The 25203-nt window shown below is 41.2% G+C and overlaps 1 protein-coding gene across 1 annotated transcript in view; it reads left to right on the plus strand.

Moving 5' to 3' along the window:
• RUFY1 (RUN and FYVE domain containing 1) overlaps nt 1–25203 on the plus strand; it is a 71307-nt gene that overhangs the window by 24841 nt on the left and 21263 nt on the right. Inside the window, exons 6-11 of the mRNA XM_055431217.2 lie at nt 3702–3763; nt 7266–7331; nt 13410–13479; nt 16321–16422; nt 17248–17364; nt 17755–17922. Coding sequence (XP_055287192.1) covers nt 3702–3763; nt 7266–7331; nt 13410–13479; nt 16321–16422; nt 17248–17364; nt 17755–17922 — 585 coding nt within the window. The remainder of the gene's footprint in view (nt 1–3701; nt 3764–7265; nt 7332–13409; nt 13480–16320; nt 16423–17247; nt 17365–17754; nt 17923–25203) is intronic.

Below are 25203 nucleotides of genomic sequence, written 5' to 3' on the forward strand. Positions count from 1 at the left end.
TTTGGACATGAATCTAAAGCTTCCCCAATCCCTCCATGACCAGATCAGCTTTTTTTTTCCCCAGTAGTTTTCTTGTTTTGGCCTGTTGAGTATTTTTTTTAAAATATAAAGAAGTTTTTTTTAAAAGAAACAAAGTATCACATATTGTCCTGTTACACAGAAACAGCTGATTCAGTGTTACATTTTGGGATATATATATTTTTAGTCTTGTCATTTTATTTTCTCAGGATAAGTTTTGAGATTGCTGCATCAGACTGCACAAGTTCTGCATGAGTGTTGTGAAAGCATGTGAGCGTTCTTGGTCTTTTTCAGTCAGACAGAAAAAACTCTTCATCTCAAATTTGTGTTTTTGAGAACTAGGATGATGGAATTTTTTTTTTTCATGTTTTATTATAAATATTGTACAAGGTTTTTTCATTTTGTATTACAAACATTAAACAAGCCATTGGTGGTTCACCTATTCATAACCTTTGCCCATTTTTTTGAATATTCCATCTTTTCCACTCCTTTATTATAGATAAGGATATTTACCGTTTGTCAGAATATTTGTTATAAAAATTTTTTTCTGCTCTCTCAGGGTTTGTTTTCCCTATAGACCTTTTTTTTCTTTTCTGTGCAGTCATATTTAATGGACTTTTCCTCTATACCTTCTAAACTATTGTGCCTAGAAGGTCCTTCCACATCTAAAAATTAATTTTTAAATCACATGTATGTATTTTACACTTAAATAGTCTGCTTGTCATTCTTTTTGACATAATATGAAGTGGAATCCAGAACTCTTATATAAGTACAGTAGTAAACCAGTTTTTTCAATATCATGTATCAAATATTATTATTTTGCCTACTAATTTAAAATTAGTAGAAATTCCACCTTTATCATGTGTTGAAATATCCATTATACTCAGAGGCTTATTTGTAGACTCTCTGTTTAGTCTCTGGATCTTTTTATTTCTATGCTAGTAACATAGTCTTTTAACTACCAAAGCCATATAGTGTGTTTTATGCTCTGGCTGTTCACCTCCTACCTACTTTGTTATGCCACATTTTCAGATTTAGTTGAGGCTGTCCATTTTCCATTCTGCCAGATGACCTTGAACATCGTTTATTTTGTCCGATTCCAAAATAAAAATTTGTCTGGGATTTTTATTAAATTATATGTGTGATTGAGCCCCTGGCCTATTCTTATCGTCAACATAATGCCTCTAACATGTCACTATGAAGCTTGAGTATTTGCTGTTGCTATCTGAGAGATCCTCTTTTCTCATGTTTAGAAAGTGCTGTTCTCTTCTAACTTTGCATTTTTATTCAAAAATTAATATTGGCATGTATGAGCCACAGGTGTACATGTGTGCCCCCGTCCCAAACCCTATGACAAAACCACCTCAATATTGTAAAGGAATTAGCCTCCAATTAAAATAAATTAATTAATTTTTTAAAAATGAATATTGAATGCTATCCAACACTTTCTGGCATCTATTGAGATGTCATATCCATTTTTAGCGCATAATTATAATTGAATTAATTCTTGGGCTTCCTATTGTATATTACTCCTGCATTCTTAAAATAAATCTTACTTGGTCACCATACATATACTTTTAGTGTACTCCTAGACTTAATGTCTGTGGTTTATTTGGGAATTTTGTGTTTCCACTTACAAGTGACATTTGTCTGAATCTTCCTTCTCTATACTGTCTTTGTAACTTTTCAGTGTCAGGATTGTATAACCTCATAAAATAAGCTGGATATTCTTTTCGTGCTTATTTTCTACAAAAGTTTGTTATAGCAAGAATTATTTTTCTTTAAATGTTAAAACTTGCTGGTATAACCATTTCAGCTCTTTATGATCTGCATACTTCGACCACTTATTTTTTGCATAACTTTGGTCAATTTATTGGTTTCCTAAGCCTTATAAAAACCTCTAGCCATTTATATTTTTCCAGAAATCGTTTATTTCACTCAGCTCTCCTCTGCTAGTTTCCTGAGAGTATTTTCTGCGGCTTTTTGAAATCTCACATCTGCAGATTACACTGCCGCTCACGTGACAGTGTTTGCTGTGCTGCGCTCGAAACCCAGGTCTTGCTCTTTGCTCATCATTCTGCTTTGGGAGGAGGACTGTCTCTGTCTTCTAGTCCATTAATTTCTACTTTGGGTATTAATTCTTTCTCATTCTTCCTATTGTTTCCTTTTTTCCAGGCAAATGTATATTTTTTTAACTTTTTGTATTATAGAAGAAGTGCGTACTTGTTGAAAAACATTAAGCAATTATAGAAACATGTAAAGTGAGAAGTGAAAATTAAGCTTCCCTTTTCTCCTCCCCTTCAGTCCCACTTTTCTCCCCACAGGTAATGTGAAAACTTGAGGGACTACTTTCTCTATGCATCTATGTATTCATAGTTTTTTGTTTTTGACTAAATCTTTTCTGGCTTTCTATTGCAGTGTAACAAATTAACAGTCACATTAAAAATACCAGTCACTCATAGTTGATGGTTAGCTGAGCTCAGCAAGTTGATTCTGAGGCACACCTGTGATTATAGGCAGTTGGTGGCTAGGACCGGAATGGCTGAAGGCATGTGCTGTCACTGCCCTCTGAGTTGAGGTCAGTGAGCGGGTGCTGGAGCAGCAGGGGTTTCCTGGGCATCTCTATCTGCCTCTGGTCTCTCCACATGGTCTCCAGCATGGTGCCTCAAGGTAGCCAGACTTTTCCCGTAGAAGCTCAGAACTTCAGAGGCATGTGCCCAAGGGAAAGAGCCAGGACGAAGTGTGTACTGCCTTGTTGACCTAGCTGAAAAGTCACAGCCCCCTTCCTGCTGCTTTCTGCTCATTAAGACAGTAAGGCCGCCCAGGTTCAAGGGTTGGGAATGGAGATTGGTGGGAGGCGCAACAGAGAAGTTGCAAAAGATGTCACATACAGCTTTGGCTTTTAACATAAGTGGGGTTACTATAAGGAGTTAATGCTGTACATAGTATTCTTTGACTTAAAATTTTATCCTGGAGCTTTCTTCATTTCATTACATTTTCATTCCCTGTGTTCTTTGTTATGGTTGCAGAGGGTTCTGCAATATGGCTATAATGTGATTGATTTAAATATTTCTGTATTGATGGACCCAATTATCCTGTATTTCAAAGGAATGGCTTCACTTTCACTGGAGTCAGTGGTGGCAGGCTAGGGCTCTCATTCACTCTCTCTCAAGTGCTTTATTTCTGGACAAAGCATCTAACTTTGAAATGTTAAGGGATCTTGGACCCTGCCTAGTTCCCTATAGCAGAGAATTTTCCCTGAAATACTGACTGGACCTTTTCATCCCAACTTGGGAAAGAAGGAGTCAGAGTTATCAGTTGAGGTCACCACTTTAAAGATCCAGGTCTCTTTTTTTTTTATTACTTTGTACCCAAAGAACTTTGTTGATCTTTGTCAACAATTTGATTGTTGAATAAAGACAGAAAAACTAATCATTAATAAGTGGTAAAACTTCAGAATATTCTCTTGAATTTTTATTTTTAGTAAGTTTTTCTTCTAGAAGATGATGGGGTTATTTTTCTTTCGGTTTGTTTGCTTTATTGCTATTTTAAGCTCATCCTTCTAACTGACTGTTTAGGAAGGATTTAGGCGTATAAACACCATGAATTTTAAAGATAGTAAGGTTTGTGGAAAGTGGGGAAGTTATCTTTCATTTTAAACTGGTGCCTTTTCTTTCAATCAGGTTGGAGTGATCGATTTTTCTCTCTACATTAAAGATGCACAGGATCTAGATGGCGGCAAAGAGTGAGTTCTGCATTGTATGCTGCTGTTCATGATTTTAATGAAATTCTAGCAAAGAATGCTATTTTTTTAAAAACTGAGGTGTAATTGACATATAACATTATTTTCAGGTGTACAACATAATGATCTGATATTTGTATATATTGTAAAGTGATCACCACAGTACATCTAGTGTACATCCATTACCTTAACATAGTTACAAAGTAATTTTTTTCTTGTGACAAGAGCTTTTAGGATCTACTGTCTTAGCAAATTTCAAATATGCAGTTTTAGTATTAACTGTAGTCACTAACTATATTTAATTATATACATTAACTATACATATAAAGCGCTATTAACTGTAGTCATCATGCTGCACATCGCATCACTAAGCCTCCTATATTTTATAACTGGAAGTTTGTACCTTATGGCCCCATCCACCTTCTCCCCGACTCCCCAGCCTCTGGCAACCACCACCAGTCCCTGTATTTGTGAGCTTGGTTCTGTGTGTGTTTGTTTTAGATTGCACATATAAATAAGATTATAAGGTACTTGTCTTTTATTGTTTTACTTATTTCGCTTAGCATAATGCCCTCAAATCCACTCATGTTGTCAGAAATGGTAGGAGTATTTTTTATGGATGAATAATATTTTATTATATAAATATACTGCGTTTTCTTCATTCATCTATTGATGGACACTTAGGTTTTTGCTATAAAGGAGTGAAGTAAAAGTTGCTCAGTTCTGTCCGACTCCTTGCAACCCCATGGAAAATATAGTCCATGGAATTCTCCAGGCAATAGTCCATGGAATTCTCCAGGCGAGAATACTGGAGTGGGTAGCCTATCCCTTCTCCAGTGGATATTCCCAACCCAGGAATCAAACCGGGGTCTTCTGCACTGCAGGCAGATTCTTTACCAACTGAGTATCAGGAAGGTTGTTGCTATATCTTGGCTATTGTAAGTAATGCTGCTGTGAATATGGGGGTGCATATATGTATTCATGTTAGTTTTCACTTTATTTGGGTAAATACCCAGAAGTGGAATTGCTGAATCATTTAGTAGTTCTATTTTTAATTGTTTGAGAAACTGCCATACCGTTTTCCGTAGTGGCTGCACTAATTTACATTCCCACTAACACTGCACAAGGATTCTCTTTTCTCTGTTTCCTGGCCAACACTTTTTGTCTTTTCAGTGATAACCATTCTAACAGGTATGAGGTGTTACCATACTGCAGTTTTGTTTTGCATTTCCTGATGATTAGTGATGTTGAGCATCCTTTCATGTAACTGCTGACAAAGAATGCTACTTTTGTTTTTGCGTTGTTTGAAATTCTAGTTTTTATTTAGCTGTTTTTAATTACAGTGGTAAGATGTTACTGTTCCCGTTGTTTAAGGAGTTAGACTGAGGACGAATAGAGAGTACAAGGGCAATTTCCCCGTTCACACTATCCCCCAGTCTCTGCCTCAGTCCTGCTCCCCGCCTCCTTCAGAGGACGCTACTCATCCGTGACTCCTTCCAAGTCTTTTTTTAATGCCTTGCAGATGCGTATTTGTTGGTAGTGTAATTTGCTTTCTGGATTGTTTGGATGGAAATGGAGAAGCATTGTTACATATTTAAGTTGCCACTAGACTTGCTCTGATCACGGTGTGTCTTGGATGTCTTTTCATGCCGCATGCAACTCTACCTCATCCTTGTTAACAAAAGCATTAAAAGACGTTACCCTGAAAAAAGAGAAAAGAATAAAAAGCAAACAATGTGTATAAAGTTGATGCTAAAGTTGATGTTATAACAAAGACATACACTTGTATTTATCTGTATTCTTCCATGTACATGGATCACTTCCAGAGAGGCACATGGACCTGAACACAGGTGTGGCAGGGAGTTTCACTGTGAACCCTCGGGCTGCATTTGAATGTTCCAGCAGAAGCATCCATTACTGTCCTTCACACATCTTCGTATTGAGGACTCTTCTGGCCTCAGTGTCCTGGCAGTGCACCTTACCAAGGAAGGCGTGCTTTATGCACCCAGAGTACTAAGATTTGCTCACTTGGAATTAAAAATATGTTCTTAATGTCGAAAAGAACTGGAAATGAGCTGATTATCCACCTTTAAGGGAATGCAGTCAGCCTTTCATGCCTGCAGATGTTGAACCCTCTGTTATAGAGGGTCAGCAGTGCTATGCCATTTGTATGAGAGACTTGAGCAGTTGCAGGTTTTGATATCCACAGAGGTTTTGGAACCCGTCCCCTGTGGATACTTAGGGACATCTGTAATTGAATGAATTGTGAAACATCCAAAATATTCCACACTGTGGTATATTATACAGACATGAGAAAAAGCAACTTTTACCTAGTGTAGAGCAGCAGCAGAGTAGATTTAGAGGGATTTCCACAGGTATTATTGAATGAGAAAAGTATAATACTGAGAAGTATATATATTCTATTTTTTTAAACCCTCCAAATCTCTTTTATATTTTAATTGCATATATAAAAATATAGATAGATATTATGATTATATACACAGAGGCTACTCAACAAGCTGTCACTATGTGTCACCCGGGAAAGCTATGTGAGGGCAGAAAGGTTAAAAAAATAAATCCAGCATCTGTGGCATGAGTGTGGGTTGAATAATCTCATTTAGGTACATATGTATGTAAGGAAATTAGTGGGGGGAGGCTAACTTTAAAATGTTAAAGTCTTCTTTATATATATGAATATATATATGAAGTTTTTTGTTTTTGTTTTGTTTGTCACACTGCGTGGATTTTGGGATCTTAGTTTCCTAACCAGGGATTGAACCCACCCCCTTGCCATTGAAAGTACAGAGTCCTAACCACTGGACCAACAAGAAATTCCCAATGTCTTTTTTTTTTTTTTTTTTCAAACCCAGACTAATCAGCTTTGTGTTTTGAAGAGTCTTGTGATCTTCTTTTATGAGCCAACTTCTATTCCTTCAGTATACCAAGGGCTGCTTCGTCTCTTACCTCGGGAGCCATTTGCGTATGGATTTTGGTGTTTCCACCTTGCATCCTGGTGGCATTCTCAAATGCTAGGGATGAAGTGGGAGGAGCATCTGTAGGGAGGATCCTTTCCGGGCAGCATTTCCAGTGTGTTCCACATCTGCCCAGCCAGTCATGCTGGTTCACCCAGGACCATGTAGACGCTACTACACTCTGACTGTCTCTTGGTTTCCTGATGGCATTAATGACATTGGTACTCCTACAATGTAATTGGAAGGTTGGGGGACAAGTACAGAGTATTAACCCTGAGTAAAAGGAGTTCCTTGGGACTTCCCTGGTGTCCCAGTGGTAGAAATAATCCATCTTATAATGCAGGGGACACAGGTTCGATCCTTGCTCAGGGAACTAAGATCCCACATGTCAGGAACCAACTAAGCCCACGTGCCACAACTGGAGAGCCCATATGCTGTATCAGAAAGACCAAATGCAGCCAAGTAACTAAATGCATTTTTTAAATAGTCATTGCAACAAAAGAATTTCTCTATTTTTATGCTCTTTTTTAAAGGCATGAAAGAATCACAGATGTCCTTGATCAAAAAAATTATGTGGAAGAACTTAACCGGCACTTAAGGTAGGACTCCCTTCTTTTTCCAGTGTTCATTCTCAGTGCCCAATAATTGCCTCGTGGGACTTTTTTGAGTTGCCATATATTTATAACTAACGTTTTCCCTAATGAGGAGTAAAGATTGTCATTCAGTGCTCACGTGTACAGGTTATAGAAGTATGATTTCTTGGTAAAGAGCTTTGAGGAATCCTTTGGTCCTTTGTTCTATGTAGTTATGCAACTTAGAGAGTAATGAATGAAACCTGACTCTCCACCCCTCAGCCTACTGCAACTTGGTTGGAAATCACTGCCTGGAAAGCACTGTTGCTGCTGGGAATCAGCACACATCCCTCCAGTGTGCTGAGCAGGAAAAGGAGTTGAAAACCACTGGGTTAGACCTTTGAAAGCAGTTCATTAGAGATTTAATAGCAAGTGTTTTTTTTCTTTTCTTTTTTTTGGAAGCAGGTATCTTTACCTTGAGCTTTCTTTTTAATTGGAAAGCTGCTCCTGTATGTCATGAAGCACTAGTTGTTGCAGGTGTTGAGGGGAGTGGATGGAGATTCTCCATCCACTGGAGATGGAGAACATTGTCGGGACATATAATTCTCTCTCTGAACCCTCCACCCCTTTAGAAAATTTGCTGTACACATTAGCAGTGCTCTGTGGGAGCAGCCTCTGTGACCCCCAAGCCAATGAAACAGGCAAAAGATCTGATGTATTCTTTAGAACATACCTAAGGAAGCGCCTTTCTGAGCTCTCTGACATATGATGCTGACTATTGTTTTGAGAGAGAGATTCTTAATGCATTCCTAGTTTATTGAGAACTTTTGTAAGAAACAGATGTTGAATTTTATCAAATGCCTTTTAGCATTCATTAAGTTAATCTTGACTTTTATCCCTTAATCTATGACATGATACAGTTTACTAATGTATTTTTTCCACAGGGATAAGCTACTTGATCATAGCTTTAATGATTTAGTCATTCTCTTAAGCCTTAATCTAATGTAATTGTTCCATAGTTTTCCTTCTGGCATGGTCTCAAGGTTATACAGCCTCAGAAAATGAATTAGAAAGCTTTGCCTTATTTCTGTGCATGAAAACACCTTCCAGTTCATGAGCTCCTTGAAAATTTAAAGCTCCAAGCCTGTATAGAGGCAATACTTTGCCTGTTTTTCAGTCTTTCCTTGGTTGTTAGTTCATCTAGCTTTTCTCCTCTTGTTCAGTTCAGTTCAGTCACTCAGTCGTGTCCAACTCTTTGCGACCCCATGAACCGCAACGCCAGGCTTCCCTGTCCATCACCAGCTCCCAGAGTACGCACAAACCCATGTCCATTGAGTTGGTGATGCCATCCAACCATCTCATCCTCTGTCATCCCCTTCTCCTACTTCCCTCAATCTTTCCCAGCATCAGGGTCTTTTCGAATGTGTCATTTCTTCGCATCAGGTAGCCAAAGTATCGGAGTTTCAGCTTCAGCATCAGTCCTACCAGTGAACACCCAGGACTGATTTCCTTTAGGATGGACTGATTGGATCTCCTTGCAGTCCAAGGGACTCTCAAGAGTCTTCTCCAGCACCACAGTTCAAAAGCATCAATTCTTTAGTGCTCAGCTTTCTTTATAGTCCAGCTCTCACATCCATACATAACCACTGGAAAAACCATAGCCTTGACTAGACAGACCTTTGTTGACAAAGTAATGTCTCCACTTTTCAATATGCTATCTAGGTTGGTCATAACTTTCCTTCCAAGGAGTAAGCGTCTTTTAATTTCATGGCTGCAGTCAGCGTCTGCAGTGATTTCGGAGCCCAGAAAAATAAAGTTAGCCACTGTTTCCACTGTTTCCCCATCTATTTGACATGAAGTGATGGGATCGGATTCCATGATCTTAGTTTTCTGAATGTTGAACTTTAAGCCAACTTTTTCACTCTCTTCTTTCACTTTCATCAAGAGGCTCTTTAGTTTTTCTTCACTTTCTGCCATAGGGTGGTGTGTCATCTACATATCTGAGGTTATTGATATTTCTCCCTGCAGTCTTGATTCCAGCTTGTGCTTCTTCCAGCCCAGCATTTCTCATGATAAATAAGCAGGGTGGCAATATACAGCCTTGACTTACTCCTTTTCCTATTTGGAACCAGCCTGTTGTTCCATGTCCAGTTCTAACTGTTGCTTCCTGACCGGCATACAAGTTTCTCAAGAGGCAGGTCAGGTGGTCTGGTATTCGCATCTCTTTCAGAATTTTCCACAGTTTATTGTGATCCACACAGTCAAGATCCATTGGATGTTGGCAATTTGATCTCTAGCTCCTCTGCCTTTTCTAAAACCAGCTTGAACATCTGGAAGTTCACGGTTCACGTATTGCTGAAGCCTGGCTTGGAGAATTTTGAGCATTACTTTGCTAGCGTGTGAGATGAGTACAATTGTGCAGTAGTTTGAACATTCTTTGGCATTGCCTTTCTTTGGGATTGGAATGAAAACTGACCTTTTCCAGTCCTGTGACCACTGCTGAGTTTTCCAAATTTGCTGGCATATTGAGTGCAGCACTTTCACAGCATCATCTTTCAAGATTTGAAATAGCTCAACTGGAATTCCATTACCTCTGCTAGCTTTGTTCATAGTGATGCTTCCTAAGGCCCACTTGACTTCACATTCCAGGATGTCTGGCTCTAGGTGAGTGATCACACCATCATGATTATCTGGGTCATGAAGATCTTTTTTATACAGTTCTGTGTATTCTTGCCATCTCTTCTTAATATCTTCTGCTTCTGTTAGGTCCCTACCATTTCTGTCCTTTATTGAGCCCATCTTTGCATGAAATGTTCCCTTGGTATCTCTAATTTTCTTGACGAGATCTGGGTTGTTTTCCTCTATTTCTTTGCATTGATCACTGAGGAAGGCTTTCTTATCTCTCCTTGCTCTTCTTTGGAACGCTGCATTCAGGTGCTTATATCTTTACTTTTCTCCTTTGCTTTTCGCTTCTCTTCTTTTCACAGCTATTTGTAAGGCCTCCTCAGACAGCCATTTTGCTTTTTTGCATTTCTTTTCCATGGGGATGGTCTTGGTCCCTGTCTCCTGTACAATGTCACGAACCTCCGTCCAGAGTTCATCAGGCACTCTGTCTATCAGATCTAGTCCCTTAAATCTATTTCTCACTTCCACTGTATAATCATAAGGGATTTGATTGAGGTCATACCTGAATGGTCTAGTGGTTTTCTCCACTTTCTTCAATTTCAGTCTGAATTTGGCAATAAGGAGTTCATGACAGGAGCCAGTCAGCTCCCGATCTTGTTTTGCTGACAAGCAAAACTTAGAGTTTCTCCATCTTTGCCTGCAAAGAATATAATCAATCTGATTTCAGTGTTGACCATCTGGTGATGTCCATGTGTAGAGTCTTCTCTTGTGTTGTTTGAAGAGGGTGTTTGCTATGACCAGTGCATATTCTTGGCAGAACTCTATTAGCCTTTGCCCTGCTTCATTCCGTGCTCCAAGGCCAAATTCACCTGTTACTCCAGGTGTTTCTTGACTTCCTACTTTTGCATTTCAGTCCCCTATAATGAAAAGGACATCTCTTTTGGGTGTTAGTTCTAGAAGATCTTATAGGTCTTCATAGAACTGTTCAACTTCAGCTTCTTCAGCATTACTGGTCAGGGCATATACTTGGATTACTGTGATATTGAAAGTTTTGCCTTGAAAACGAACAGAGATCATTCTGTCGTTTTTGAGATCGCATCCAAGTACTGCATTTCGGACTCTTTTGTTGACTATGATGGCTACTCAATTTCTTCTAAGGGATTCCTGCCCACAGTAGTAGATATAATGGTCATCTGAGTTAAATTCACCTATTCCAGTCCATCTTCCGTTCCGTTCCGTCACTCAGTCGTGTCCGACTCTTTTCGACCCCGTGGACTGTAGACTACCAGGCTTCTCCATCCATGGGATTCTCCAGGCAAGAATACTGGAGTGGGTTACCGTTTCCTTCTCCAGGGGATCTTCCCGACCCAGGGATCGAACCCGGGTCTCCCGCATTGGAGGCAGATACTTTAACCTCTGAGCCACCAGGGAAGCCCAGTCCATCTTAGTTCGCTGATTCCTAGAATGTCGATGTTCAGACTTGTCATCTCCTGTTTGACCACTTCCAATTTGCCTTGATTCATGGACCTAACATTCCAGGTTCCTATGCAATATTGCTCTTTACACAGCATCGAACCTTGCTTCTATCACCAGTCCCATCCACAACTAAGTGTTGTTTTTTCTTTGGCTCCATCCCTTCATTCTTTCTGGAGTTATTTCTCCACTGATCTCCAGTAGCATATTGGGCACCTACCAATCTAGGGAGTTCATCTTTCAGTGTCCTATCTTTTTGCCTTTTCATACTGTTCATGGGGTTCTCAAGGCAAAAATACTGAAGTGGTTTGCCATTCCCTTCTCCAGTGAGGATATTCTCCTCTTGAGGATATATCTTTTTTGGTAATTTATGTTTTCTAAGAATATGTTTTCTAAGATTTGTTCTAGGATTTATGTTTGGAAATTTATGTTTTCTAAGGAAAAAATAGCAATTTTATTGATACTTTGTGAGTTATATAGTCAGTTCAGTTCAGTTCAGTCGCTCAGTCGTGTCCGACTCTCCGCGACCCCATGAATCACAGCACGCCAGGCCTCCCTGTCCATCACCAACTCCCGGAGTTCACTCAAACTCATGTCCATCGAGTCGGTGATGCCATCCAGCCATCTCATTCTCCGTCGTCCCCTTCTCCTCCCGCCCCCAACCTTTCCCAGCATCAGAGTCTTTTCCAGTGAGTCAACTCGTCGCATGAGGTGGCCAAAGTATTGCAGTTTCAGCTTTAGCATCAGTCCCTCCAATGAACATCCAGGATTGATCTCCTCTAGAATGGACTGGTTGGATCTCCTTGCAGTATAAGGGACTCTCAAGAGTCTTCTCCAACACCACAGTTCAAAAGCATCGATTCTTCGGCGATCAGCCTTCTTCACAGTCCAACTCTCACATCCATACATGACCACGGGAAAAACCATTGCCTTGACTAGACGGACCTTGGTTGGCAAAGTAATGTCTCTGCTTTTTAATATACTATCAAGGTTGGTCATAACTTTCCTTCCAAGGAGCAAGCGTCTTTTAATTTCATGGCTGCAATCAGCATCTGCAGTGATTTTGGAGCCCAAAAAAACGAAGTCTGACACTGTTTCCACTGTTTTTCCATACAGAATTGAAAATGCCGTACTCTTTAAACTTGTAATCCTTCCATATCTTTTGTTTTGTTGCCTTTTTCATTTTGTGTCAATTTGTATTTTTATCTTTCTCCCACCCAATTCTTGAACCTTGGTTCACTAGCCATGAAAGATTTGTTTCTTGGTACCCCTCTTCAATCGCAAAAAAACATCAGTTGTTGGTAGTAGGGTCCGTGGCCTAAAAGTGCAAGTTCTAGAGCCAGACTTCCTGGGTTCATAGGGGTGTGAACTTAGTGAGTTTTTCAATGTAAAGTTATGGTTTTCTCATCTGTAATACAGATTAACAATAAAAGTTGCCTCACAGAATGTGGGGAGAATTACATAAGTTGATGCATTTACAATGCTTAGACCAAAAGAGATCCTGGTACATCGTCCAAAAAGGAAATTCCTCCTGTTACCATTGTTGCTGTTGTTGTTTATGAGGTCTGCACTAGCTTTGTGTGTATTTTGCAGTAGGAAAGTAGAGCACGCCACTTAAAGAGTATGTGAAAAATGGGACACAGTATAGAAAAGGCTTAAAAATCAACTTTGACCCTACTACCCAAAAGTACCAATATCTTGTTATGAATATTACTTTAGATGTATGACTGCCAGGGCATTTTGGTTCCCATCTATTGTGTTGGGAGAATCTCTTGTTTTCTTTCCAGTTGGCTAAAAAACAAATGGGTAGCATATTTGGGGAAGAAAACATCGAAAACTTTTCAATTAATATACATTTATATTTAGAATCCTCATCTATGAGTTAATTGGAAACCCTTTGACTCTCCATTTCATACAGGAAATCCGGAAATCTCTATTCTCATTGTTTACAAATCGGGAAGACAGCCTTCATAAGTTCACATTTACTTAATAGTTTCTGTTTTACAGCTGCACAGTTGGGGATCTTCAAACCAAGATAGATGGCTTGGAAAAGACTAATTCAAAGCTTCAAGAAGAGGTTTGTAACTTCCTGAAATGCTTAAACCAGAATGACCCCAAGGCTAAGAGAAATGGTATGGTTGGTATATCTGGCCAGAGCTGCTCACTGGCAGGAATGGGAAATGCTAGCCTTGGGTGGAGCTACACACAGGACAGACATTCTCAGAATTTCACATCCTCAGAATGTCTATGTTCTGCCCTGGCCAGGGCTCCCATGAGTCAGTGCAGCTGATCATGAGCCAGTTCTCAGTGACGTAGGTTTCATCACGTCACAGTGGTCCAGTAGGAGAAGGTGCAGGTCCTCTTATGAACGTGCTGTTCCGTGCTTCTTTTACCCCCTGTCCTGTGATGTAGTGCTGTCCGGAAGGTGCAGGCTCTGTCATGGGGTGGACATACCCTTGCCTGCCCTTTTGGTGTTTCGGCCTCGCAGGAGCATGGAACCAGTCTCCCCACAGTGTGGTCTTTCTCTGCTTTCTCACTAGGAAGAGAGAGAATGAGAGGACAGGAAGAAGGAGGGCTGAGGCCGAGGAAGAAGGCTTGCTGCCCGCTGCCCGGCCATCTGCTTGGTGGACACACCTTGTCTCCCGCTAGCAGGAGAGGGGTGCGCGCCCACAGGTAGCGGTCCCTGGCCTCTCGGGCGCCCCCCCCCCAGCTCTCACTGGGAAGGAGGGGCTGTGAGAGGGGCCGGAGGACGGCCGCCCCGTGGTGTGGGGCAGGTCACGGCCAGAAGGAGTTACAGAGCGCACCTGTTAGTAAGGACTCCAGCTTAAGGCTCACGGTAGACTTCCTACACTCTTCTCAGGGCCATGACCAGAACAGCTTTCAGGAGAGGAGCTCAGGTTTGTGAGAGGGGGCAGACATTCAGAAATGAGCATCACAGGAGAGGCTCCATCGCATTTAGAACTGAAGCACTCAGATTCCTCTGGGGATGCAGTGGGCCTTTGGGCCTCACTTTCCTCATTTCCAAATTGCGTGGTAATTCATACCTTACGATAGTATTGTATAGATTAAATTAGGTTAATACCATATCAACGTGCCTTGCCTGGCACTTGGCATGTCGAGGCACTCAAAGAGACCGTAGTTGATTTTAGAACAAGCAGATTCACTGTTTGTTCTCCCAGATGAGGTGGCATGCTTTGTTTTTTGTTGTTGTTGTTTTAGTTTTAGGGTTTTTAAAATCATTTTTATTGAAGTGTAGTTGGTTTATAATGTCAGTTTCAGGTGTACAGCAAAGTGAGTTAGCTGTATAAATGCACGCATCCACCCTGTAGACTCCTTTCCCATACAGACCGTTGCATGGTACTGAGTCGAGCTCCTGTGCTGTGGAGCCAGCCCTTGTTAGGTGACCGTCTCATACGCGGCAGTGTGCGTGTGCTAGTCTGAGTCCTCCAGTTCAGCCCTTCCCTCCCCCTTTCACCCCGGAAACCGCAAGTTTGTGTCCTACATCTGTAACTCTTTTTCCGTTTTGTGTTTAAGTTCATGTGTGCCCGTTTCTCAGTTTCCATGTATGAACAATGTCATGTGATATTTGTGTTTCTCTGTCTGATTTCCTTGACTTGATATGACAGTCTCTAGGCCCATCCGTGTTTCTGCAAGCTGCCATCATTTCATTCTTTTTTATGCCTGCTTCTTCCCTTGTAGCAACTAGCACCTCCTCTCAAGCCTTACAGTTTTTAGCTTGGGCACAGAAGTTATGCTTAGAAACCTCAGTCCTGGCTTCTGAGTCTGAGTGGACCTAGATGCATTGACCAGGAGAAGGCTTCAGGACCCATTCATGAGTGATGCTGAGCGCGTAGCCACACCCTGAGGGCACGCGTCTTGCGTCTTCCTCCTTACCCAGCCCCACCTCTCTCTCGAGGCTGGTTCAGAGGCTGGATCAGGACAAGCAGGTCGGGGCATTCACTCCTCCACCTTGCCCTTCCTGCTGGCCTCTCCTCAGCAGGCCCATGAAGGCGCCTGCTCCTGTATACTTTTCCCTGAACTATGTTAACTCATTCAAGGCAAGGCAGATGTTTTCCTCAGGCACATCCTTAGTGGCTTGGTTGTGATTATACTCCCACATTCTTTAATTCTCTCTCTAGTGGTAAGATATACTTTTGCTCATTGGCTGGAAAAACTAAAAAGAATGGTAGGGGGCCAGGAAACCCATAATCCCTTGGCTAAATGACAGCTCTTTTTAACACTTGGTCCTAAGTTTTTCTTGTTTGTTTGCTTTTGATTTTCTTCTTAAGCATTTTTGAGTTGTGGGGTTTTCGTTTGGTTTTGTTTTAGGCTGTGCCGTGTGGCATGTGGGGTCTTAGTTCCCCAACCAGGGATCAAAACTGTGTCCCCTTCATTGGGGGCACCCAGTCTTAACCCCACCAGGGAAGTCCGTTGCTGTTGCTGTTGTTTTTAACCTAGTCATAAGAACATACTCTATAATCTCTCTTATTTTATCATAAGTATGTTCTCAAGTCATTAAAAGTTTTTATAAATATTTTAATAACTACTTATTTCTCTTTTTGCTCTCACTGTGATTTGTTAAACCATTTCTAGCGTTGGACATCAGGCTGTTTCTAATATTTTGTGTCCATCAATCTCTGCCCATGTGAAACAGATGGTACATTGTCATTTTTGTGAAAGAGTATCTGGGGAGGGCAGAGATCACCAGGGGCAAGGGTGGGAGAGAGATTTTACCGTCAATGTTTTTTATCTTTGGAATTTTGGGACTGTGTTACCTAATTCAAAACAAGGATAAAAAAACAAAATTTCACATATGTAAAAATGCATTGTCAATTTCGAGGATGCTAAATGTTAGCTTTTAATTTGAGCAGTAAGGTTCATTTTGATGTTAAGAAATATAAAAATCTTTCTTAATAAGCTTTCAGCTGCAACGGACCGAATTTGTTCACTCCAAGAAGAACAGCAACAATTAAGAGAACAGAATGAATTAATTCGTGAGAAAAGCGAAAAAAGCGTAGAGGTGAGAAATGGGCCTTGCAGGCACTCAGACATGTCCACCACAGACCTCAAGCTCAAAACGTGCAAAGATGCTCTGTTTCAAAGGTGCCTTGGTACCCTCATGTCACTCTCAGGCCACCTGGACCACTTGGGGTTTCCCAAGTGCCTCTAGGCCTTCGTAAGTGAAAGTTCCTGTTCCCGCCTCAGCTTCTCTTGTGCGCCCAGTCCCCTGTGGTGCTGCCCCAGTGCCCAGCAGTGGGCCTGGGCCCTTCTCCTGTGTGCTCATCACTTGTCGCATCTCCCTCCATTATAGAATCCATTTGCTGTTTTGTAGAACTGCTGACTTGCCGCCGCCTCACCCAGTGACTTGAGGATAGAGACCGTATCTGACTCATCTCAAAATTTACCCAGTGCCAAAAATTATGCTAGATAAATACTGAATGGGGACCTTTGGGGACCTTTCCCACTCAGAACAACTTTTCTGTTTTAAAGAAAATTAAATTGTTTCTGAGCCCACCTTTTCAAAAATCTAGTCGTTTGCTTTCATCCTTCAAGTTCAAACACATTAAAATATCTTTAAAATTTTAACTTTTAGAAATTATGCTACTTTTTAAAACATATTAGCAACTTATTGACCAGAGATGTATTAATGCATATTTTGTTACCTGAACGTTATTGACCAGAGTGTTTCATTATTCACTTACATAACAAATCACCAGTCACAGGCATTAGTTTCTGCAGTAATTCCCCAGTCAATAATGTGTTAAAATACTTTGTACTTGGCCAACCCAGTAGTTCGCTTGCTTCTGTAAGCAAACCATCCCTCTGTGCTCTTGTTTGATCACAGATAACAAAACAAGATACAAAAATTGAACTGGAGACTTACAAGCAGACTCGGCAAGGTCTGGATGAAATGTACAATGATGTGTGGAAGCAGCTGAAGGAGGAGAGGAAAGCCCGTTTGGTGAGTTTGTGAGCCTGAGCGTCACCAGAAGGATTCCCCAGTTCATTGCCTGTAAGCTCACTTCTATCAGCACTTGGCAGACACATGCTTCAGCCTTCTTTAAAATGAATTCGTTTTATGGAAATAAGGCTTTTAACGTGTTAAAAAAATATTCCTGGAGTATTCCTCATTGCCACCTACCTATTTTTGTTGACTTGATGCTGAGCCAGTGTTCATTGTAAAACGAGAAAAGGGGTAAAATTGAATCTAGTTGTGCTCCAGACAGGCTTGTCTGCATCTCCCTAACCTATTCTGACCTTCGTATTTTCAGCACTGCCCAATATACAGTATCAGTTAAGTTCATTTCTCTGATCTACTTTAGTAATATTCTCCTTGTTAATATCCTTTAAGGAACTAGAAAAAGAACTGGAGTTACAAATTGGAATGAAAACCGAAATGGAAATTGCAATGAAGCTACTAGAAAAGGACACCCATGAGAAGCAGGACACGCTAGTCGCCCTGCGCCAGCAGCTGGAGGAAGTCAAAGCCATTAATTTACAGATGTTTCACAAAGTCCAGGTGGGAATTGGCTTTGTGTCCACATCACACAAAGCCCTGACACAGTGGGCATGGATTCCGTCTTCCAAGTTTGGGCAAGTGACAGTTTGAGTTAATGTTGGCCGTAACTCACAAAGCTCATGACATCTGCTTTGGCGTCGCCAAACCCCTGTCTGCAGAGTCAGCACAGCATAGTTGGATTCCCCAGGGAAGGACCACCCCCACGTCCCTCCAGTGCTGCTGGAATTCTGGCTTCACACTCTTTCTCCCTCTGGGCTTCAGATGCAGAAGGTTGAGTCAACGCTTGTATCCCTGGTTGGAGCACTATAAAGAAACATCCCTCCTGTTTTCTTATTTCCTTTTACCCCCCACCCCGCTCCCATCCTCTTTTCTGTAGCCCAGCATTCAAAAGTGTTAATCTTTTCATTTGTATTTATGACTCTAAAACGTGTATCGTTTTGAGATACAAATTTTCGTTTCCATCAGTGATATCGTGCTGTGGCTCTCTTGTTCCTTTTTCTGCCTCGGCGTGACGTTCATCTGCGTGCTTGTCTGGTGTTGGCTTCTTAATACAGTTTCCCAGTGTGTGTACCCACTGCGCTTTCTTGCCCAGTGATGGACAAACAACTTTCCTCCACTGTGTTAGCACAGGCCACAGCCTGGCGAGTAGTGCCCCCATCTCCCTTTGAACCTTGGGAGAATCTCTCTGGCAAAAGTAATCGTAGTGTCCTCCCAGCCAGACACGGCTTTCTGCCTGTGTCTTCTTGGTTTGCACAAGGCCAGCCACACTGCTTTCCGGAAGGGCTGCACCAGCATACACTCCTCCAGCTGTGTCATGTGGTACCTGTATTGTGAGTGAGTGTACGCTTGTTTTAACATTCATTTCTCAGGCTAGTGAGCTTGAGCACCCTTTCATATGGCAGTTAGCCACTTATGTTTCCTCTCTGTGGCTTGCCTGTTCATATTTTTTGTCCTTTATTTCTTTTGGGTTTTCTCTTTCCCTTGGTGATGAGTAGTAATGTATAGTGTAAATATCAGTCCTTTACTGGTCTGCAGATTGTAAGTATCTTTCCCCTAGTCATCTACTATCCTTAAGTCCCGAGTTTTGATATAGTCTAATGTGTTGATTTTTCACATATGGTTAGCACTTTGGGGGCTTCCCCGATAGCTTAGTTGGTAAAGAACCCGCCTGCAATGCAGGAGACCCTGGTTCTATTCCTGGGTCTGGAAGATCCCCTGGAGAAGGAATAGGCTATCCACTTCAATATTCTTGGGCTTCCCTTGTGGCTAAGCTGGTAAAGAATCTGCCTGAAATGCAGGAGACCTGGGTTGGGAAGATCCCCTGGAGAAGGGATTAGGCTATCTACTTCAGTATTCTTGGACTTCCCTTGTGGCTCAACTGGTAAAGAATCTGCCTGAAATGCAGGAGACCTGGGTTGGAAGATTTCCTGGAGAAGGAAACGGCTACCCACTCCAGTATTCTGGCCTGGAGAAGTCCATGGACTGTGTAGTCCATGCAGTTGCAAAGCGTCAGACACGACTGAGCAACTTTCACTTTCACTTTCTTTCTTTGCACTTTGGAGGTTTTGTATTAGAAACTTTCTCGTGCCTAGGTGTCAAAGATAGTCCACACTAGTTGTCTCAACCTTTCACTCTTACTGTCATCAAGAGTTTGCCTTTGTATACGGCATTACCCAGGGATCCAGTGTTCTTTTTGTCCATACAGTAAACTGCTTCACGTTCACTTATTGGCATGTGGTGCCGCCTTCATCGTGTGTCAAGTTCCTATGTAAATAAATGGAACTATCTCTGAGGTCTCTATTCTGCTTGACAGTTTGTTTATGTTAATTGCCATAGCTTTGTAGTAGGTTTTAATGTCTGGTTGGTTCTGTTAGTTTGTTCTAGCTGCTGTGATAGAACACCACAAACTGAGTGGCTTAACAAGAATTTGCCACCTCACAGTGCTGGAGGCCAGAAGTTTCAGCATCAGATATTGGCAGGGGTGGTTTCCTCTGAGGGTTGTGAGAACATCAGTCCCAGCCGTCTCTCCTAGCTTCTGGTGGTTGCTGTCAATTGTGGGGGTTCCCACTTTAAGGAGTTACCACCCCATGTCTGCCTTCATCTTCACACAGCATTTTCCCTGTGTGTGCTTGCCTCTGTCCACATCTCCCCTTTGTATAAGGACACCAGTCGTATTATACTGGGAGCCCACCCAACTCCATTGTGACTTCATCTTAATTAATTATGTCTGCAAGTGACCCTGCTTCCAAATGAGGTCCTGGGTCTTACTGGGGGTTAGGACTTCAACATAACAGGTTTGGGAGGGACATGACTCAGCCCATAACGTTGGTCAAGCCTGCCCATGTTTCCCCCTGTTGTTTCTCTTCATTTTCCGATTGACTTATCTATTTATAAATGTTTGTTCTTTTTTATCTTCTTTTAAACTGAAGTATAGTTAATTCACAATGTTGTGTTAGTTTCCAGTGTAAAATGATTCTTTTCTATTATAGGTTATTATAAATTATTGAATATAGTTCCCTGTGCTGTACAGTAGGTCTTTATCTATTTTATATATAGTGATATGTATCTGTTAACCATAAATTTCTAATTTATCCCTCCCTACCCCTTTCCCCTTTGGTAACCGTAAGCTTTTTCTCCAAGTCTGACTCTTTCTGTGTTGTAAATAAGTTCATTTGTATCATTTTTTAGATTCCACATATAAGTGGTATGATATTTGTCTTTGGCTGACTTACTTCACTTAGAGTGATGATCTCCAGGTCCATCCATATTCCTAAAGGTGGCATTATTTCTTTCTTTTTATGACTCTGTAGGGCTTCCCTGGTGACTTAGTGGTAAAGAATCCACCTGCCAATGCAGGAGACTCGGGTCTGATGCCTGGGTCAGGAAGATCCCTGGAGAAGGAAATGGCTACCCACTCCAGTATTCTTGCCTGGGAAGCCCCATGGACAGAGGAGCCTGGCAGGCTGCAGCCCATGGGGATGCAAAAGAGTCAGACACGACTTAGCAACTAAACCACAGCAATATTCCATTGTATGTGTGTCTGTATGCACCGTATACACACACACAGACACACACACACACACACACACACACCCCAATATCTTCTTTATCCATTCATCTGTCAATAGATATTTAGGTTGCTTCCATACCATGGCTATTGTAAATAGTGCCGCAGTGAACATATATCTTTTTGCATTAGACCGTTCATCTTTTCTAGATATATGCTCAGGAATGGAATTGCTAGATCTTATGGTAACTCTATTTTTAGTTTTTAAGGAATCTCCATATTGTTTCCATCTTCTGTGCCAGTCTGCATCCCAGCAACAGTGCAGGTGGTCCCCTTTTCTCCACACCCTCTCCAGCATTTATTATTTGTAGATTTTTTGACGGTGACCATTCTGACTGGTGTAAGGTAATAATTCACTGTAGTTTTTATTTGCATTTCTCTATAATTAGCCATGTTGAGCATCTTTTCATGTGCCTGTTGGCCATCTGTATGTCTTTCAGAGAAATGTCTAATTAGGTCTTCTGCCCATTTTTTGATTGGGTTGTTTGGTTGTTTTGTTTGATATTAAGCTATGTAAGTTTTTTGTACATCAAGAAGAGATAAGACTTTCTTCAATAAACAATGCAAAGAAGTAGAGGAAAACAACAAAACAGGAAAGATTAAAGAACTCAAGAAAATTGGCGATATCAAGGGAATATTTCATGCAAAGACAGGCACAATAAAGGACGGAAACAGTAAGGACCTAACAGAGCCAGAAGAGGTTAAGAAGAGGTGGCAAGAATACACAGAAGAACTGTACGAAAAAGATCTTCATGACCAGGATAACATGATGGTGTGGTCACTAACCTAAAGCCAGACATCCTGGAGTATGAAGTCAAGTGGGCCTTAGCACTGCAAACAAAGCTAGTGGAGGTGGTGAAATTCCTAAAAGATGATGCTGTGAAAGTGTTGTACTCAATTTGTCAACACTGACCATAAGACGGGAAAAGGTCGGTTTTCATTCCAGTCTCAAAGAAGGGCACTGCCAAAGAATACTCGGACTACCAGCCAGTTCTGCTCATTTCGCACGCCAGTAAGGTTATGTTCAAAATCCATGAAGCTCAGCTTCAGCAGTGCGTGAATCGAGAACTTCCAGATGTACAAGCCAGGTTTAGAAAAGACAGAGGAACCAAAGATCAAATTGCCAACATTCGTTGGATCATAGAGAAAGCAAGGAAATTCCAGAAAAACATCTACTTCTGCTGTATTGACTACGCCAAAGACTTTGTAGATCACAACAAATTAGAAAATTCTTAAAGAGATGGGAATATCAGAATACCTTACATGCCTCCTGAGAAATCTGTATGCAGGTCAAAAAGCCACAGTTCGAACCTGACGTGGAACAACTGGTTCCAAATTGGGAAAGGAGTACAACAAGGCTGTTGATTGTCACTCTGTTTATTTAACTTCCATGCAGAGTACATCTTGGAAAATGCTGGGCTGGATGAATCACAAGCTGGAGTCAAGATTTCCAGGAGAAATATCAACAAACTGAGATATGCAGATGATACCACTCTAATGCAGAAAGTGAAGAGGAACTAAAGAGCCTCTTGATGAAAGTGACAGAGGAGAGTGAAAAAACTGGCTTAAAACTCAGCATTCAGCCACAGGTGCACATGTGTCCCCCCCATCCTGAACCCCCTTTCCTGTGACTGATTCATGTCAATGTATGGCAAAAGCCACCACAATATTGTAAAGTAATTAGTCTCCAATTAAAATAAATAAGTTAGTTTTTTTTAAAAGAACTCATCATTCAAAAAACAAAGATCCAGTCCCATCACTTCATGGCAAATAGATGGGAAAACAGTGGAAACAGTGACAGATTTTATTTCCTTGGGTCCCAAAATCACTATCCACAGATAGTGACTGCAGCCATGCAATTAAAAAGATGCTTGCTTCTTGGAAGGAAAACTGTGACAAACCTAGACAGCATATTAAAAAGCAAAGACATCGCTTTGCCGACAAAAGTCCATATAGTCAAAGGTCTGGTTTTCCCAGTAGTCATGTACGGATGTGAGAGTCGGACCATAAAGAAGACTGAGTGCCAGAGAACTGATGCTTTGAAACAGTGGTGCTGGAGAAGACTCTTGAGAGTCCCTTGGACTGCCAGGAGATCAACCCAGTGAATCCTAAAGGAAATCAACCCTGAATATTCATTGGAAGAACACTGAATCCCTAGGTAATGCCATATACAAAAGTTAACTCTTGATACATTACAAACCTAAATGTGAAAGGTTGAGTAAACTAGTGTGGAATATCTTTGTCAGCTAAGCATGAGAATGTTTCTAAAACAAAACCTCCAAAGTGCAAACCATATGTGAAAAATCAACACGTTAGACTATATCAAAACTAGTAGATGACTAGGAGAAGATACTTACAATCTGTAGACCAGTAAAGGACTAATATTTAGACTATACATGGAATTACTACTCATCAACAAGGGAAAGATAGGAAATCCAAAAGAAAAAGGGACAAAAAATATGAACAGGCAAGCCACAAAGAGGAAACAAATGTGTGCTGCAGCCCACGGGGTCACAAAGAGTCGGACACGACTTAGGGACTGAACGACAACTATAAAGCTGGCTGTTGGTATGTTTTCTTATTTTCTTATTTTTTTTATTTATTTTAATGTATTTATTTTAATTGGAGGCTAATTACTTTACAATATTGTATTGGCTTTGCCATACATTGACATGAATCTGCCCCGGGTGTGCATGTGTTCCCCATCCTGAACCTCCCTCCCCATCCCATCCCTCTGGGTCATCCCAGTGCACCAACCCCGAGCTGGTATATGTTCAAAATCCCTCTGTTGGTCACATCATTAGCAAATATTTTCTCCCATTCCACAGGTTGTCTTTTTATTTTGTTTATGGTTTCCTTTCCTGTGCAAAAGCTTATAAGTTTAATTAGGTCACATTTGTTTATTTTCACTTTTGTTTCCATTACTCTAAGAGATGGATCCAAAAGAATATTGCTGCAATTTATGTCAGTGTTCTATGTTTTCCAGTGTTATACCTTGATCTTTAATCCATTTTGAGTTTATCTTTGTATATAGTGTTAGAAAATGTTCTCTTTTCATTCTTTTACATGTAGCTGTGCACTTTCCCAGCACCACTTATTGAAGAGACAGTTGTTTTCTCCATTTTCTTGTCTCCTTTGCTGTAAATTAATTGACCATAAGTGCATGGGTTCATTTCTGGGCTTTCTCTCCTGTTCCATTGATCTCTGTCTGGCTTTGTGCCAGCATCATGCTGCTTTGGTTACTGTAACTTTGTAGTGTAGTCTGATTCTTGATAAATATTTTAGAATAAGGTAGAAACTTCCTTTTTTAAAACTCCAGCTGAATTTCCTAAGTGGGAATTACACTGAATTCAAAGCTTACTCTCCTTTTGTCCTTTCTGTTCCATGAGAGTTGCGTTTTCTCCAGGTGAGCTCCTTGACTCTGTCTAGCTCTTGATGGCAGCATGGTGGTTTTCTTACTTTGGCTGCATCTTCTAGTGAGGCCTTACTAATGCAGAGAAGTGCTTTTGTGCTTTATGGGTTGGCCTTGCGTTTGACAGCCTTGCCCTCTCACCTAGTTCTGTTTGTCTGTTGATCTTGTTGGTTGCAATTAATCGTATTGTAGGCAGATAAAGACAGTTTAGTCTCTTCACTCCCAAGTCTTGTACCCATTGTTTTTTGTTTCTTTTAGCACTGGCCTGCATGACTAGATTAAACGGTAGCAGAAATAGTGAGCAGACCTGTGATTCTGATCTTAAAAGTGACTCGTGTAAGACTTTCTCCAGCAGGCCTTCCCCACCGGCCAGTGCAGGAAACGCGGGCTCCATCCCTGAGTGGAAGAAATCCCACAGGCCTCGGAGCAACTAACTCCGTGTGCCACAACTGTTAAGCCTGTGCAGTAGAGCCTGGGAGCCACCGCTACTGAAGTCCACACGCCCTGGCGCCTGCGCTCCGCAGCTGGAGCGTATTCCCTGTTCTCTGCAACTAGGGGAAAGCCCACACAGCAGCAAAGACCCAGCACAGCCAAAAATAAACAAATAAAATTATTTCAAACAAAGACTTCCCATCAAGAATAATGCTTACTGGATGGTTGGTGTATAATCTTTACTGAATTAAAGAAGTTCTTTTTTTTTAATTTATTTATTTACTTTGCTGTGCATGGGCTCCCTCTCGCCGTGTGGAGCGGAGGCTGCTCTGATTGTGGAGCACAGGCTTCTCACTGCAGTGGCTTCTTG

This window comes from Moschus berezovskii, chromosome 8 (genome assembly GCF_049115385.1).
Source record: "Moschus berezovskii isolate FMDL1 chromosome 8, NW_MosBer_1.0, whole genome shotgun sequence".
Taxonomy (NCBI): domain Eukaryota; kingdom Metazoa; phylum Chordata; class Mammalia; order Artiodactyla; family Moschidae; genus Moschus; species Moschus berezovskii.